This window comes from Strix uralensis, chromosome 6 (genome assembly GCF_047716275.1).
Source record: "Strix uralensis isolate ZFMK-TIS-50842 chromosome 6, bStrUra1, whole genome shotgun sequence".
NCBI classification, from domain to species: domain Eukaryota; kingdom Metazoa; phylum Chordata; class Aves; order Strigiformes; family Strigidae; genus Strix; species Strix uralensis.
Genome location: NC_133977.1, coordinates 39343826 through 39360717, shown reverse-complemented (window position 1 = coordinate 39360717; position 16892 = coordinate 39343826). Strand labels below are relative to the sequence as shown.

At 38.0% G+C, this 16892-nt stretch overlaps 1 protein-coding gene across 1 annotated transcript in view; it reads left to right on the top strand.

Annotated features, from left to right (window-relative positions):
• Positions 1-16892, top strand: part of LOC141945495 (von Willebrand factor D and EGF domain-containing protein-like) — a 188259-nt gene that overhangs the window by 130673 nt on the left and 40694 nt on the right. The window contains exon 21 of the mRNA XM_074873778.1: positions 11322-12212. Within this exon, the coding sequence (XP_074729879.1) occupies positions 11322-12212 (891 nt within the window). The remainder of the gene's footprint in view (positions 1-11321; positions 12213-16892) is intronic.

Below are 16892 nucleotides of genomic sequence, written 5' to 3'. Positions count from 1 at the left end.
TGTGTTTTACACTATTCCAGTATCTGCACCATACTTCTGAATTCACTTTGATTTTACATCAGAGAGACCTCTGTGACCTTCTCATTTGCACCACTGTCAGATCAACATCAAGGTGTGGATTTAAAAGGAGAATAAAATGTTTTGAATTAAAAGAATGTGTGTGTTTAAACACATAGTGCTCAGTCTAACACCAGGGGAACGTATTAGTCTTAAGTTTTACATTCTTAACTTCTAACTTTGAAATCACTGCTGTCATTATTAGCACTCATCATTGATCACTGTCCATGAAAAATAAATAACTCCAGTAAGAGCTTTGGTCACCAACCCAAGGTTTCATCTCTGGAGCTGACTGCAGGAGTAGGGACCTCTTACTGCCTGGAACCAATCAAATGATTTTGCTTCAAGAGATGACTGAAGAACATAATAGACTCCTTTCATCTCTTATCTAACAGAATTGATGAATTTGCATTAAAAAGAGCAAGGCCTAAATTCCAGTCTCACTTACACCAGTGTAAATCATCAATGATTCCATTAAATGAATAGCATTACCCTAATGGAGTGAGCCGAGCACTGTTCCTGAAAGACACATCTTAAAACCTGTTAAGGTAGGCACAAAACACACAGAACTTTTAAATACGAAATCTGTATGTACCAGTAGGTGCAGATAAAACACACTTTTCAGCATTCAGAGGGTGCTTTGCAATGAGTACCTAAGCAGTGTTGACATGGTTTATGCAATGAGTTACAAGGCTTACTTGAAGGCAGGAATATTTTGATGGTGCAGTCATTAGCTCTGAAATTGTCTGAGGTCCTTCCAAAGAAGGCATAACAGAAATACCAGATAAATAGTAAATAATAGTCTGATTTGCCTCTGTGAGGTAGTAGCTCTCAGCTATTCTTGTGGGCTCCAAAACCAGGAAGCATTGCATCTCAATGCAGTGGCTTCCAGCTCCTAACTCTGACTCAGGCCATTGAAACTGTCCACAATTCATCTTTGGAATTTATGGTGGAAGGTGCCAATCTCTTTCATAAACTATGTTTCAGTGTTTCTAGTTTGTGTATTTCAGGACAAAAATGTACATTTTTTCAGGCTGACTAGTTATGATGTAATGATGTCTCCTTCAAGGGGGACATGATGAAATGGCAACTGAAGTGGGGTTGGAAATGCCACACAAAGACATTCTATATAAATTTGGACTCATGAAGGACACAGTTTTGCAAATGGTATACCAGTAATCTTCGCACAAGGCCAGGACCAGCCTGGCATTTTGGGCATAAACTGTGACCCTTTCCTGCCCTTTGAGTATGTAATTGCCACTGAAAATCCACTCCCGTACTTGTCAAGATAGAAAGGGAATCTGAGAGTCTTTCTGATGGCTTTCTCCTCCTTAGGGATACCTAATAAAATATTAAGTATTTTCAGAAAACTATCAACAGAGGCCTGTACGGTATATGCTATGACCCAAACATAACAACTAAAGTGGGCACAGTGGGAAGAATATGTTTAGATAATTTAAAAGATAAACGGTTTCCAGCTTCACTGATCCATATACTCTGTCAATCCAGAATTTGTTAAGTGCTTCCAATACAGATGATATATTTAGGAAATGATGTAGCTCAGCAATAGAAGACCAATGAAGCCCAAGCCATAAAACCACTAGGGAAGAGGACTCAGCTATATGCCATGAATAATATTTACATTCAATCAGAACATCAAGTACAGATTACATTTCTCTCCTACCAAGAATGTGCCACGTTTTGCTTAAGCAATCACTGTGCCATCATGAGTTTTAAGTGATAATAATACCTCAGTCACCAGCAAATAATCTATGGAGGATACAGGCCTTGTAGCTTTTTACATTGACAAAACAGAGAGCAAGATTATTTCCTCTTAAAATTTCCAAGCTCATTTGATGATCTAGCTATAATAGCACACAGCTTTTAAAGAGAGCCATCCCTGTTTCCACAAATTTGATAGGATTGCTGTTTTGTTAAAGGCACTTAGAAGCCCTTTAAAACTGTAACTAACTCATACTGGGCTGATATCCTGGCCCCATTAAAGCAACACAAGAGTTTTTCTACTAACTGCAAAGCAGGAGTTGAAGACAAAGGATTCGTAAGCAATGCAAAGCACAGTACAGTGCAGGGGGATAAAAACAGGTGTGAAATATACAGACTCATCATTGCTCAGGATAAATTTAGGACTAGTTTCTTAACGTCTTGCTGTTGTTGATGAACAGGTACCTACAGATGTAGTGGCATTCATTTCTCTGGACTTGCAGAATCAGTTCATTGTCAAACCATGTGAATTTTGCTCCCAAAATTACATGTCACATGTATGGAGCTAGTTCATTTCTGAAAGGACACAGCAACAGCCTATAGCTACACACAAAACAACTGATCCTCTGAGATGCAGGAGAAAATTATCTCTCATGCTGATAATTTATTAGATTAAGAATTTCACAGAATCATAGAATACCCCAGGTTGGAAGGGACCTTGAAAGATCATCTGATCCAACCTTTGATTTCTCAAAGATAATTTATCTCATATATTATCATAAAAATGCAAAAGACTTTTGTATTTTTTTGTTTTGTTTTAATTTCTATAGGACAATAGGGTAGAACTGCACACTGGAGAGAATCACCAGAGTTGTCTGGTCTATAAATGGTGGATCAGCTGATAAATCTTTTATATCACTAAAAAATAACAGTTCTCATTAACAGTTTCTCCATGTTAACACACATTGCTTACAGTACTTACAGAATATTGTCTTAAAAATCTCAGATTTGAATCAAGCTATTGGTTTATGAAATTTTAAATTCTTCTTAAGCTAATGTAATACCTCACAGGAAAGGTAATCTTTAAAATGCCTTCTTTCCTTCTCCCCCAGATGCCTCTGGGCAGTTCATAACTTCCCCTTTATAATTGTTTGAATGCAAAAAAACAGGGACTTGTTGTCTTCTTCATAGCTATTTATGTCACAGTGTTCAATCTCTAAGTGACCTCAGCTTGCTTCAAAATTCTTGCTCCATTAAACACAATAATTTCCATAATACATCCTCAGAGCCTAAGAGAGGAAAAGATTAAACACAATACTGTTGCTAGCTGAAGTGCCACTATCAAATGTCTGTACTTGCTCATCCCAATACTCTTTCAAAGAAAACTACAAACATTATAAAGGCAAATCTCATAATACGACTGTCCCCAAAATTCCACCATGGAATTCAAAGGGCAGAAGCAAGTTTTTTTCAAGAGCCGAAGACACGACACTGGCAAAGAGCTGTAGCTAAATAACCATACTTCAGGAACTGTTGCATTAACGGCATATGCTGTTCAGATAGAAGCTAAGCTTCAAATTCTGCACTAATGCTGCTTAGCTTGGATTTAGGGATGCTGACCGCTCTTCTACACTGCAACCTGAATTCAATGTACATTGTTCATAGCCTTTATGCACAGGTAAAAGAACACACCATTTATAATTGCTAACCTACTGGCAATAGTGAAAAAGCCATTTGGTTAAACTAGATACAAATTAACAGAACTGACTAAGAACTTTTGTGACATACCATCTGAAAACATATTATTGAAATTCCTTGCTTTTTGTTTTCTACATTAGAAAGAAACTATAGACAGTTGTCAACCTAATCACTTGAAATTGTGGAGAATTCCATAAAAGCATGATTTCACTGAGGGTATTTATATGTGCTTATATGGTATTAAAATAGATACATTACTTGGTCTCCAGCAAGGCATAGTTCAGATCGTTTCTTAGCTTTCATATGTAAAGTAACTCATTTTTATGTGTTTACAGCCCCAAACAACATAATTATAGTTTTAGACCATTTAATTCTTGAATCGAATAAAGGGAGAATTTCAGTAAAATATTCAAATTTAAGCTATTTTTTCTTTGAAGAAATATTATGGATTTTCTTTTGAAGAAATGTTATGAACTTTATAATCTATTATTATAGTTCTAAAGCATTCTACATAGATGTTTCAGAGAATTAGACAGGGATGCTTCAGAGATGATCTGTCTTGATTAACCTATTTTATATATAACTCTCAGCCTGTTCAAGCCATGAAAGAGTCTGAAGGCCCATGAGGCATCATCAGATAAGAATACAGTTTCTATTAATTTTTTCATCTCTCGCAGTGCCGAGAAGTAAAATATACTGTCAATTCCTGAATAGAAAATATAATTTAGTTTTATGAACTGTATCTTAATACAGTCTTTGTAACTGCTGAAATAATACAGTTGCAGACTCAAGTAATTGGAGAAGGTAGAACACAAAGAGGAGAGGTAAAAGTTCAGACCTGAAAGATGAACAAGGGATAATGAAAAAAAGGACAATAAAATAGTTATGAGAGGGTTAAGTGAGTGATCCACAGTGTTTTGAAACACAACCATACTTCTCCTTCGCTTCCTGTTTTGATAGCTGGATATTCAGAGAAAAGCACAGGAAAAGCACTTCTGAAAAGTGCAGCAGAGAATGGGTTAGACCTGAGGAATGTAAAGAGCACGGAAAGAGATCTAGTAACAAAGGAGCAAGAGGAGCAAGGCTCCTGTGCAAGGGGTGAGAGCACATCAAACGCGTTGAGTTTTTCCAACCCCTAGGAGAGAACTTTTCAATTAAATCTTGAAATAAACTGGAAGGTAGGAGACGTGTTTGAGAAAACATTGTTTGTAAAAACATAGCTGGTTTATAAATCTCCATAAACAATCCAAAAAAATACTGATAAATAAAAATATTGATAGAGGGAAAAAAAATCCCTGTTTGGGGAACATGCTCATATCTTTGCCATTAGTAATTCTTACACCATTTTTAAAAACACTGTCTCTAGTGACCCTGATGTTAAAATTTCTATTGAAAACTTAGAGAAAACATCAGAAAAGTAAAAAAAAAAAAAAAAAACAAAAAAAAAACCAACCAACCAACAACCAGAGTCTGCAAACAAAGTACACAAAGTGCATTATTTTCCTCAAAGGCCTATTCTTCTGTATACTTATTGTGTTCATTGCCTTCTTGCACAGTTCTTGCACTTTGCCTGCGTATGATGCCTTGTCCCAAGAATCTTACTAACCAAAAGCTGATGGATACCTCTTTGGAACGCAGATTCACATATATCACGTGAAAGTGTCATGTATTAGGATAAGTTTCATATTTAAAACTCTTTCACTACTTTCAGATTTGAGTGTCATTCTAGAAATTGAGCTTACAGCCTGACGCTACAATTATCTACTCAGGGCACCTAAAAAGGAGCTGATCATTTAAAATCTATGGAGAAAACTGTCTTAAATTAATGTATACTAAATCAGTATTAATGCCTGAACCCTATGGTTTTTGTTTGTCTTAGTCTCTAAATTATAATGTTCTCTACTGAAAAAGTTTTATGAATAGAAAAATGTTTTGTATAAAGAAAGAGCTATGTCTAAGAAAAATCTTTCTAAGGTGTTGTTTTGGTATTTGTTGAGTGTGAAAGGGATTATCTTTATGTATTTCTTGACATATCTTAGATAAGACTGAAATGTTCTCTAACATGTAGTCGGAAATATAATTTTTATGCTCATGAACTGTTTGCTTCCTGACTGAGCATCTCAGAACTCTCATTTTCTTTAAATACATCAGTTAATGAATTGAGATGCCAATTATATTATTCTGAAAACCTAGAGGCAAATGAACCATACAGTGATGCAAACAAATACAAAAGACCTTTAATGCGACATAAGCAAACACACTCTCTCTTCTTGAGGTAGTATTTTCTCATATAATCACATAGGATTTCAACACCCCAGAACTGCAAAAGGACCATCTTGGGGTCTAGACCTCATTCCGTTTGTGGGAATTTACTCTGAATACAAGGAGATTCATAAACAAAGTTTAGTGGGTGAGCTGGCTGAAGATCGCAGGTTTTGTCCTGCATGAAAAGCATTGTGTTAGAGCAGAATGATTTTGTATTTCATACACACAAAACAAATTTGCGTTGCAAATTATGAATGGTGTTACAGAATTGTTATGTGCAGCTGCAGCCACATTTGACAAACAAAAGAGTCTGAAGCAGAGCAATAGTTATAATCAGAAGTGGCTGAGTGATGCAGACTCCACAGAATATTCCCTGTTGCTCATGATTTTGGTAGGTGAAGGGAAAGAAAATTGCTCACCAGGTAGCAACATCAGCAACACCATCTCATTTTCCATCAGGCTAAAACATAGCTCAGAGACAGTGAACTAGATGTTCACCTTTTAATTTCATCATTAAAGCAACAAGGGAGTAAATTTACCCATCACAGATGTGGTGGTTTGAGAGCACAGATTTTACTAAGACTGAATGCGCCCGTACAGATGGATACAGAGTCATGCGACAGCTTTGTTCGTGTGCTGACCTGTCTGGATGTCAGGCACGCTAGGCCCACAAGCTCTCTCATTCTGTTAGCCCAGCACAAGCCAAATAGCCTGGCTGGTTCGTCCTGTCTGCCTATGCACAGCTAGTGGCTCGCAGGCAGCTCCACATCATTTCCTGATTTGTGAATTCCAGATCGGGGCACCTCTTAGATAAATGTTATTACTCATATCCTTTATTTCCACATTTTTCAAAATTGGGATTAACTTTTGCCTGTGCCTACTTCCAATGTGTTGTGTGTTCCTAAACTCTTTTACAACACAGATGACTTTTCAATTTTTGACATAAAAAATAAGTAAAGAATCATGAGCTCTAAACTTAAGCTCCTATCTAAATTTACAATAATATCCCAATCTCAATGAGTCTTTAAAATGCTTTTGTTTCTACAAAAATAATCCTGGAAGTACACCCTTTGTGAAACTTGAGAAGTTGAAGCTGTACCTCACTTAAAGGAGGTGAGGAATTTTTTCTGGGAGTTACTGCTTGTGATTGTAAGAGAAGAGACATCAGTGACTGGAAAGTCCGATCAGCATCTGAAAGTGGGGAAATTCTGGATGCTTAAGAGGAAGGAAGGGAGAATCAAAGCTATATTTCTGAATATCTGGGAGAGGGAAGACATTAGGGTATGCTTGGATGGCTAAACAGAAGATTTAGGAATTAAACACACTCTGACTAAAGAAGAAAGTTATGCCAGAACTTAATCAAATAAACCAGCAGATAAGAATTGATGGAAAAACAGAATTTCCCTAGAGCTTCCTATTGACAGCTGCTCCATTTCCCCTTTCTCACCAAGTAAATACAGAAAAAAATATTAATGTGGAAAAGTAGAGAGAGAAATGGGGTGATCTTTAATACTCTGATAACAAGACTTCTTAGACCAGTGTAATTTTTCTATTCTCTCTTGACATTTTAAATAAGATTTATGTCCCGGTAGATGTTTCAAATTTTAAATGATGACCCACATAGTGTAATATGTCAGAAGAGCATTTCTCTGTCGTCATTCTTCTGAATGAGAAATGTGCTAGACAGCATGTACTACTAAATGTTAATAGCTCTAAAACTACACAAATTGTAAATTTATTGAACTGTGTTAATAATGAGATGATTTCTTAAACTATTCACAGAATTCTGAAATAGTTGTAACCTGACCAGAATTAAAGGTGCCCATAATCCTCTGAACTGACAGATGATCTTTCTAAGGAGGAGTCACTCTCTACCTGCAGAGTAGACTGGTTTGGGGCATTTTATTAGATGAGAAGAGAGAACAGCACTTGAGATTACATGGCGATGCTCATAGTGTCTCCCTCATGTCATTACATAAAAAAGTAACATTTAAAAAACAAAATGTAAGTTTCTAACGCTAATAGCTGCAAAGAGAAGCATGGCAGTGAAAAGGTAACAAATATTCATTTCTACAAGAAGTTTAAGCAAGTGTTTGAGATGTCAGCTGCTAGTTGTAGGCCAGGATGGGGCTGTATCCAAGGCACGTGGCTTGGGAAGGAAGGTGTGGAGGTGCATAAGTTTAAGACCAGCAAAGTCTTGGGTGAACGGCACAGAGGACTGTGGCAACCAACCTGGTCCACCCTGTCCCAGGCAGAGTATGAAATGGGTGCTGCTTCTCTGGGAACAGAAATGGTTGGGGTTGGAAGGGGATGTGATTTCTCTTAATTCAAGTCTGGATATGGCCTTTTTCTGAAAGCTTGTAAATGCAAAAAAATAGCCAGAAACTCAGGAGAGAGAAAATATATTAGATTTCTTTTCTGTGTTTCAGTGCTGATATCTCACCCTGGGTTTAAGAGACTGTTGAGTGTCTTCCCTGTTTGTGAACTGCTGTTTTCACTAGCTTATATAGTCATTTTATTACCTTCAGAATGAACATGATCCTCTTCAACTACAGATATCTAGAAGTTCACTATAAAATGCAATTCAAGTGAGAGAAGAAATCAGAATTTGCTGTGCCTTAACAACGCCATGATGGTGTTGGCAAGAATGAACTGGAGACTGGTTATGACGATTCTGATTTATGAGCTTAGTGCGAGTGGCACAAAATACCTGAAACACCGGGCAAGCCGAAGGCTGGGGGTTCTCATGTGGGGGAACTCCTGCACCACATAGACGGAAAGTGTCCTGGTGTTGAGTTGTACAAGGGATGTTAAACTTCTGTCCTGGAAATTTGCCCTCTGTCACCCTTGTTCTAATCTTCCCCAGATAGAGGGACAACAGAGGAATCTATCTTCTCGGGGCCTGATCTATATGGTATTATGCTGTGCTTACAGTGGTGTAACTCCGTCGATACGAATGGAACACCTGCCATGCACAGCTGGAGCAAAGCAGCAGGTTCTCGGTCTCTTATCTACCTCTGTGGAAAAATAAACTCAATCGTTCCACTGTTGCACATTTCCCCATTAGTATAGGCAGAAATACTGACAGGTAGTGAAAATGTATTTTTGTATAGTCATATAACCTTGAGCACTTTGCCTTGTCATTTTTTTGTTATTTTCATCCAGTCCAATATGTAATCATACACTGGCATCACAGAGAAACCAGATTCACGCAATCACAGTCCTGCATTGATAATGGGTTATACATTTGAAGATATTGATTGACTGCAAGGAAAATAAATTGAAGTAATACAAGATTTGAGAAAGCTGCTGACTACAGACAACTGAGTCTGCAATCTTTTGGTACACTTCTTTGTTTTAGCTAATTTAGATATCTGGAAAACTGCAGAAAGAAATTTTCAGGTATTCCAGAAAAAAATCTATCATATTCAAATCCTAACTAAGTTGCACAGTATCACTATTAGTAAAAATCTGAAATAATGAAAGCTGAGAGGACACTAGTCAACGCATTTGAATGACGACAACATCTTATGAAGTTTAGCGGCCTCTACAGAGTGGATGAGGGACCTTGATCAGTATATATCATAATGAGCAACCAACCAAAATGTATCACTACTCTTCACTGGTAATATTACTTGAGATGTAAAAATTGCATTATCGTAGATACACTCAAACAGTATACTCCCCCTTATAGGGAAGGCTGAAGCTTGTTTGCAGGATGGGTATATCACCTATATCACCCGATAAAGAAATAAAAGATTTCCCTTTCTCAGATAGTTACTAGTTACTAAAATTTAGTCAGGAGGAAAACCCATTTAATTATGACACAGTGGAAGGACCTCAAAGCTATAATCAGGGCTCATTTTGGAAATTTGTCAGAGAGGTCATTCAGACCTTCACTGTCATTCCTGTTGATTTCTGGTCCCTGAATCAAATTTTCTAAAGGCAGTAATGATCATCTATTACTGATAATTTTCTATGGGGATATTTCTTACATCTTTCATTCATTTTTAAAAATCCTTTGACTTCTATCCTCTCATGCTCTTTTTGCTGACATCCTCTCTGCTTTACCATCTCTTTTCTTCCATTCTGTGTACCTTATCATTCATCCTTACTTTGGACAGTAAAATCCGTGTATTTACCTACTGCTTTACTCAATACTATGTATTTACCTACTGACATCCATAGCTTGATGCAGTACCATTGTAAAACTCCAAAACATTATGCTTCAGGGAAATAAAAACTCATCAGCCACCAGTAGAATGACACTGTTTATCAGCCAGATAAACACAACCTTGGATGACAGGATTTACTTTGATCTAGTCAATGCTCTAACTTTCATTTTGACTCTTGTCAAGCATTGTAAACTTTTTCCTTGCTAACTATGGCTAATTTCAACATCAATAGGAGTTTTAAGAACATGATTAATATTTACATTTAAAAGGAAGAGGTACATCCTGCATGGGGTTAACCCTACAACCAAGTGAGGTTTTTTGTTCAGTATCCAATATATTCCATTTCCTATGGAGTGAGTATGCCAGAACCGGTTAAAAATAGCCTCTTCCATTCATTAGAGTCAGCAGATGACCATTAATCTTCCTGAAAGTATTGATTCAAACTACTCGTCCCCACTTTCAAGGCCCTTCACAGACTACCCTCTCCCCATCTATCATCCCTCTTTACACAACTGAAAAGGTGGCTGGCTTTGTAACAAGCGGGTGACAGTTACAAACCAGCAGTCTCTCTTACATGCTGCCCCTCACGTCTGGAGGGAGCTGTACACAGCATTAACAAAGCTTTTCCATTTGTCTCCTTTAAATGCTTCCCTAAAACTTTCCTTTGTCATAAGGACTACAAAAGCCTTACATATACACTGGTATAATGGGACTAGAGTCTCTCTAGGACATGATCTTACCAAGGACCGTCTTAACATTGTTTATGTCTCCAGCTCCAATATCTATCTGTCCCAAACTACGATGTCTCATCTTACTCCTAAACTACAAGAGCTTGAATGCAAAGTCTGCATTATGTACTGTCTAGCAGAACATTTCCCAGCACTCTATTGCAACAAAGACAGTTAATAAGAAAAAATATTAGCTCAGGTGATCAAGAATGTAGGGTGCACCACGGAAGGGTGTACAGTGCCAAAACCTCATGGACTAGTGTAAGCAAAAATTAGTAAAGCAGCATGGCAACTGTTCTTGCCTGGCTGCAAATTAACCCCTGTAAGCCCAGTGCTGCAGCTCAAAGAATAATGCCTGACCTTCACTAAGACTTACTACCTTAGGCTCAATGTGAAGCCAGCATAAATATATTTCATCTAGTTCATGAACTGCCACCCTGTAAGTTTTTGTATTGCAGTTCCCTGTGCATCCAGTACTGGTGTTACCCATAGCAGATAACACCTTGTCATTTCTATGCCAGCCAGCATGAATGTGTCCTTAGCATATTTGACAGATTAACTCTTTTACTTCTAGAATTGATGCTATGCTGTTTACTCATAAACTAGATGTTCACTGCAGTTCCTTTAAACTCTAGACCAGCAAATCTGGCTAATATATATCTTCCTTCTGCCCTAGTTTCAAGATCTTCCCAAAGCCATGTGGATTTTGCTGGAAGAAATATTGAAGATGCTAGAGGCTCTCACCAGGAAGATGTTTTAAAGACATCAAGAAATATATATTCCCTTCTTTCCCAATCCCAAATTCCAAGACAAGAAACTACATACTTTTTGGAAAGAAACTCCACAGCCATTAACACTTCATCCCTTACAATTAAAAGGAAGACTTCACAAACTCAGGTATCATCAGCAAAAAAACCTGATATGGAGTCCACAGCACTTGAGAAACAATCTTTTCTTGAAAAAAGAAGTGATACACATACTTTTCTTCTGCACGAGGAGCCAGACCCCAGAGCTACAACTGTCAGTGCGACAACCCATACCCCTCTCCATTTTAAACAATACAAACCAGGTGCAACACGGACTGTTGCTTCTCATCACAACAGAAATGCAAGTTTATTTTTTGCAAGGCCACATTCTGTTCAGCAAACTCGTTCCAAGTACAGCTATTCTCCCAGAAAATGGCCCGGTCGAGTCACAGTCTTGAAGACTAAACCATCCCAAGATTTCCCAACAGAGCATCAGAGAGCATCTCCTTCAGCAACACACATCACCTCCTCTTTCTATTTCATAGGTTCTTCCCTTGCTACAGCTCCCCAGAATGCTGGTGTCCCAGCAGGGTCTGCTCCCCAAACGAGGCTTCCAGCACAGACCATAGCAGCCAAAAAGGCACACAACACAGCAATGGATCATGTGGAACTGCCAAAATCCAGAAGTGGGATGCATCAGAAAGACATTTGTACTAATATGCCGTGCTTTACTGGTGTGCAGTGCGAGCCAGCCGAAGATGGAGGATTTAAATGTGGGCCTTGTCCCACTGGCTACAGTGGTGATGGAATTACTTGTGAAGGTAAGGAGGAAAACTCGCTTTCAAATTTTTATAACTTCAAATCTAATAACTCTTTAAAGTAAAAAATAATTTTTATTATAAATCTGGAGACTTTTCTAGCTGGGATCATTCTTTTTTTCAAAGCCAATTATATTTTAAAATAATAAACAAACATTCTATAACTTTGAAAAAGCTCTTTCTGCTTACAAAAATGACATATTTATTTGATAGTATCTAATCTATTGAAACCAGGGAAAGATTGTGATCTTGCTTACCCTTGCTTAAGGCCAGATTCATTCTACTAAAGTCATTACATTTGAAGACATATAAAAATTCTGTGCGAAAGAGTAAAATTGACTCCTAATTCTCTACATAACATATATTCTAGGAAAAACTAATTGTTCTGCTGCCTTAAAAATTACTTTTAAATATCTACCTAATATCTTAAATACAAAACTGAACTTGTCATCTGAAATGTATAGCACCAGAAGGGTTTTCACAATATATTGAGTTATTTATTAGACAGCTTAGAATACCTCCGTGAAACAATAGTATTATGCACATTGTTGAAGCAATTAATTCCCTGACTTAGCTATCATTAATTACACCTTTTATTGAAATTCCTCTGATGTTGATATCTTAATTGGCCTTTCACTACACAAAGCAAAAGCATTTGCATCATCTATTTCATTCTCTTTCACGTATGGTTTCTCATGCTCTGCGCACAGAGCAGACAGGCATAGGGGGGTCTCAGCCGTGATGTGCTGCAGAGGACCTTGCAAGAATTCCTTACTGTGAGCAAGGCTTCGTGGTGGTGTAAAGCTCCCAGCAATACTGCAGCCTTCTGAGCTCAGTGCTGGAGATATATTACAAAATGTGTTAAGAAAAGGTTACTATAATCTTGGGTGCTATAATTTTTGCCAGTTTGCACATTTCTGAAATGCCCCTACTAAAAGGACTTAAGGTTACTTGGCACAAAAGACTCTGTCTTTGACCTCTGTTTGATACCTGGATCTAGAAAATTACCAAGTCGCTCCTAGCACTGGGAAGTCCAAAGCAAGTTTGACCACAGAATGGCCTCCCCTCAAAGACCAGGCCCATGTACATATGAATATTTACGAATATGGGCATACGGCTGCTCTGTGTATATTTAGTGTGCCCATCAGTATAGTCCTTAAAACATAAATCTGCCTCTGCCTTTTACTGTCTCACAAGACGACATGTTTTCTTCAATTACTGGTACTATTGAAAATCTCTCTGGAGAGTCCTTAGGATGAAATACTTTATTACCAACATCATTCTCTGTCTCGGGGCTTGATGACACAATACACAAACATCCTTTATTTGTCTCTTGTCACTGACCGTGTCACCTGACTCAGTAATAAGCCTGTCTGCTCCTCACTTCTGCTTCATCCTGAGCCCCTCTGCACACCTGCCAGCAGCACCCTGGAGCATGGCCAGAAGTGTGAAGAGCACCCATTGTACCTCCAGCCACTGAAGTCTCTTCCCATGTCAGATGCAGCTAATTCATCATGACAGATGAAGTTGAAAGATGAGGATAATTCCTTGGATTAAGACCTGTTATAACCTCACCTATCAGCACCTTACAGTAATGCTTCCACAATTGTACCAACTTCCCTCAAAGAACAGGAGACAGCAAAATGGAGCAAATGATCAAAGCTTAGATGTGACCAACGTTCACAAAATCTTCAGGCTTCAGTGCAACATCTGTGGCAAGTGAGCAAAAATGTCAACAGACTCAGATACTACTGATAGTTGTTACCATCCTATTTGATATCAAAATTCATGGAGATAAAAGAAACAGCCCAGTTTTAATACCTGTGGAGCTTGAGGGGATGTGACCTTTGTTTAATAAGAGTGTCTGAAAATACCCTAAGATAATAAATACTTTACCAAGTGATATTTATCTTGTGGCAGAATGGACATTTTTTTTTTCCAGTTGTGCAGATTCAAAATCAGGCTTGGAGGACGAGTAGGTAAAAAATAAGCAGCATCCTGAAAATAAATTTCTCTTCTAAAGTAAATTATACCACATTTTATGTCTGTAATAATCTTATCCCTTTGGATAAGCGCCTCAGTCTTCCTGTTATGATTTAGTTGGAAGTCTTCTCCCTCTAATCTGTCTTCCTGCTTTGGGAATCACAGACTAACAGGAGTGCAGGCTGGAAGAGACCTCTGGAGATCATCAGGTCTAAGCTCCTACCTTGTTTTGGAAGAACATAGCTAGATGTCAGTGTCTTTGGCTTATATGCAGGCATCTAAACTGAGATATGTTCAGATGCTTTTAGCAATTTCCATTTAGATCACTCCCTTCACTACTGACAACTTTGTCATCTGTAAAAAGCAGGACCTTGCTTTTGCTTATCTTGCTTTGGCGTAATAAGCAATACAGATTCTTAATTCTTTCACTTCTGGCAGCAGTTACTTACTCTGCAGATGGGATGAGACGAAGTAGATCCTCAAGGCTCTACTCATCGCTCCCATGACCTTTCCTACAGCTGACCAGCTTCCCAGCTTGTAGAGCTGTTTCACCTTCCTGCAAAAGGCAGTATCACTATTTATTAGTGGCCTAATGTTAAGGCTAGTCTGCTAAACAGGCAAGGCCTTGAAAAACTTCATTTCAGAGTAGTATTTTGGAGACAGCCAACATCACCTACATAATAGTAAAAAATAAGTAGAGGACATAAGGCCTACTGTAGTCCACTGGATTCTCCCACACATTCTCTTGCAGAAGATGTTCACTGGCATTAGCCAAGGGTTCCTCTGGTGATGAGGGAGGTTACTAAATACCTAATGTTCACTTTGAGTGCCCTTTTCAAGGATATATACCATAAAGGCAGTGGATTACTCTGGTACACTCCTAGCAGTTCTACAGGGCAGCACTTATCACCTGCCAAAGCGCACTGCAGAAATGTTGTAACACAGAGCTTTAAATGTTTCAGCTCAGTATGCAAATCAAATAAAAACCTAGTACTTTAATAATGCATAACTAGTCCAAACAGGATTGTTTTCAGAATGTTTCTGATATTTTGTCTAGTGGCACATGTAACGCAGCACTTTGTAACATTTGAGGCTAATGCTCTGAAATATTTGTTAGTGGTGTTAGTTACCTTAGAGCAATTATTCATTGTCCTGCCTCTGTTCTCCAGCCTACAATAGGGACACAGGCCTGCACTTTCAAAGATGCTGTATCCACTAGACAAGAAAATAAATGCTGTATCTTCCCTGGGCTCGGTTTATTCACTAGGGTCTGTGCATATGGCTCTGAGAGCAGCTGTTGTATGTCTTGAGCTCCTTAGGGTGCTCTAAGGTGGAACATGTCCTTTCCATTCGATAACAGGGTTGAAGTTAACAAAAAATTCTGCTCTGAGCAACATTGTTGTGATTGTTTCTGAGAGACCTAGACCCGAAGACTGAAGAAAGATTACAATTTAAGCCAAATTTCTGGCCATCCTTGTTTTTATTTCTCTAACCCCAAGTTCATTCGACTGGGAGTGTCTGGTTACTAAAATTGTACAATTAAAAAGTCAAAAACTCAATTCTGTAGAATACAGACAATTATTTAAAACTATTTTGGATCAGGTGATAGTTAAGGACTAGTATCTTTCTAGTTTTTTAGAAGTCATAAAAGTTCCTCAGAATTCCTATGGAAGATAAAGTCATGCTACTTTAGAGATATTTTCTTAAAAATATTAAGTCAGTAAAACTCTGGGATATTTTATAGGCTTTGAACCGTATTTTCTAAGGGAAAGGGAAGTCTAGAACAGTAGTAGACATGCTTTCTGCCCAAGAAATAGAGCAGCATTGCCTTGACATTACAAAACCACTGTTCAAACAAAATAATTTTCAAAATAACATGAAAGGTGGAGTAGTGGGGAAAGTATTATGACCTCAGGAAGAACAGCTGGGTGAAACATGCAGAAAAGATCAGGTAGCTGACATCATCTGTTCTGACATTTTTACGTCCTAAAAGCTCTGCCGTATCAGACCAAAAGTCCTTCCCCTATCTCCAATAGCTACTGACAGCAGATGTCTGGCAGTATATGGGACAGATATGGGGATACTGTCCAGAATAGCCTCTCAGCAAGTTATGGATTATGTGCTGCAAAAAGCCCAGGTGATGCCTTTCAACAGAACCCTGTTCAACCTTTCCAGACCGCGTCTGATTTTGCAGTTTTGTATCCTATCCCCTCAAGTCATGTCTTTCCCAAAGACCTGATCTATTCACTTGTTATAACTATAACAAGTATATAACTTTGGTTATTCCTGTCACCTTTTTCTGCATCTTTTCTACTTTTTCTATATCTTTTCTGAGCTGGGGATTCAGACCTGAACACGGTATTTAAGATGCAACTCACCATGGATACAGATCATAATAAAGTCTGGCATTTTGTGCTCTGCTCATTTCTTACTAATTCCTAACACTTTATTTGCTTTTTTGACTGCAGATGAGCACTCAGCTGACATTTCACAAAACAAAATCCATTAGTACAACCTAACCAGAACCATTGTCTGCATTTGTATTCCCAATTTAGTCAGTCAAGATAATCTTGTTAATTTTCTATTTGCTATGATGAGTATTTATTTTATAACTGGGCTCTGGACTGCTGGACTATTTAAATATGCACAAGTTATTTTAATTGCACTATTACATGCTTTAACCCTATGCTTTATTTGCCT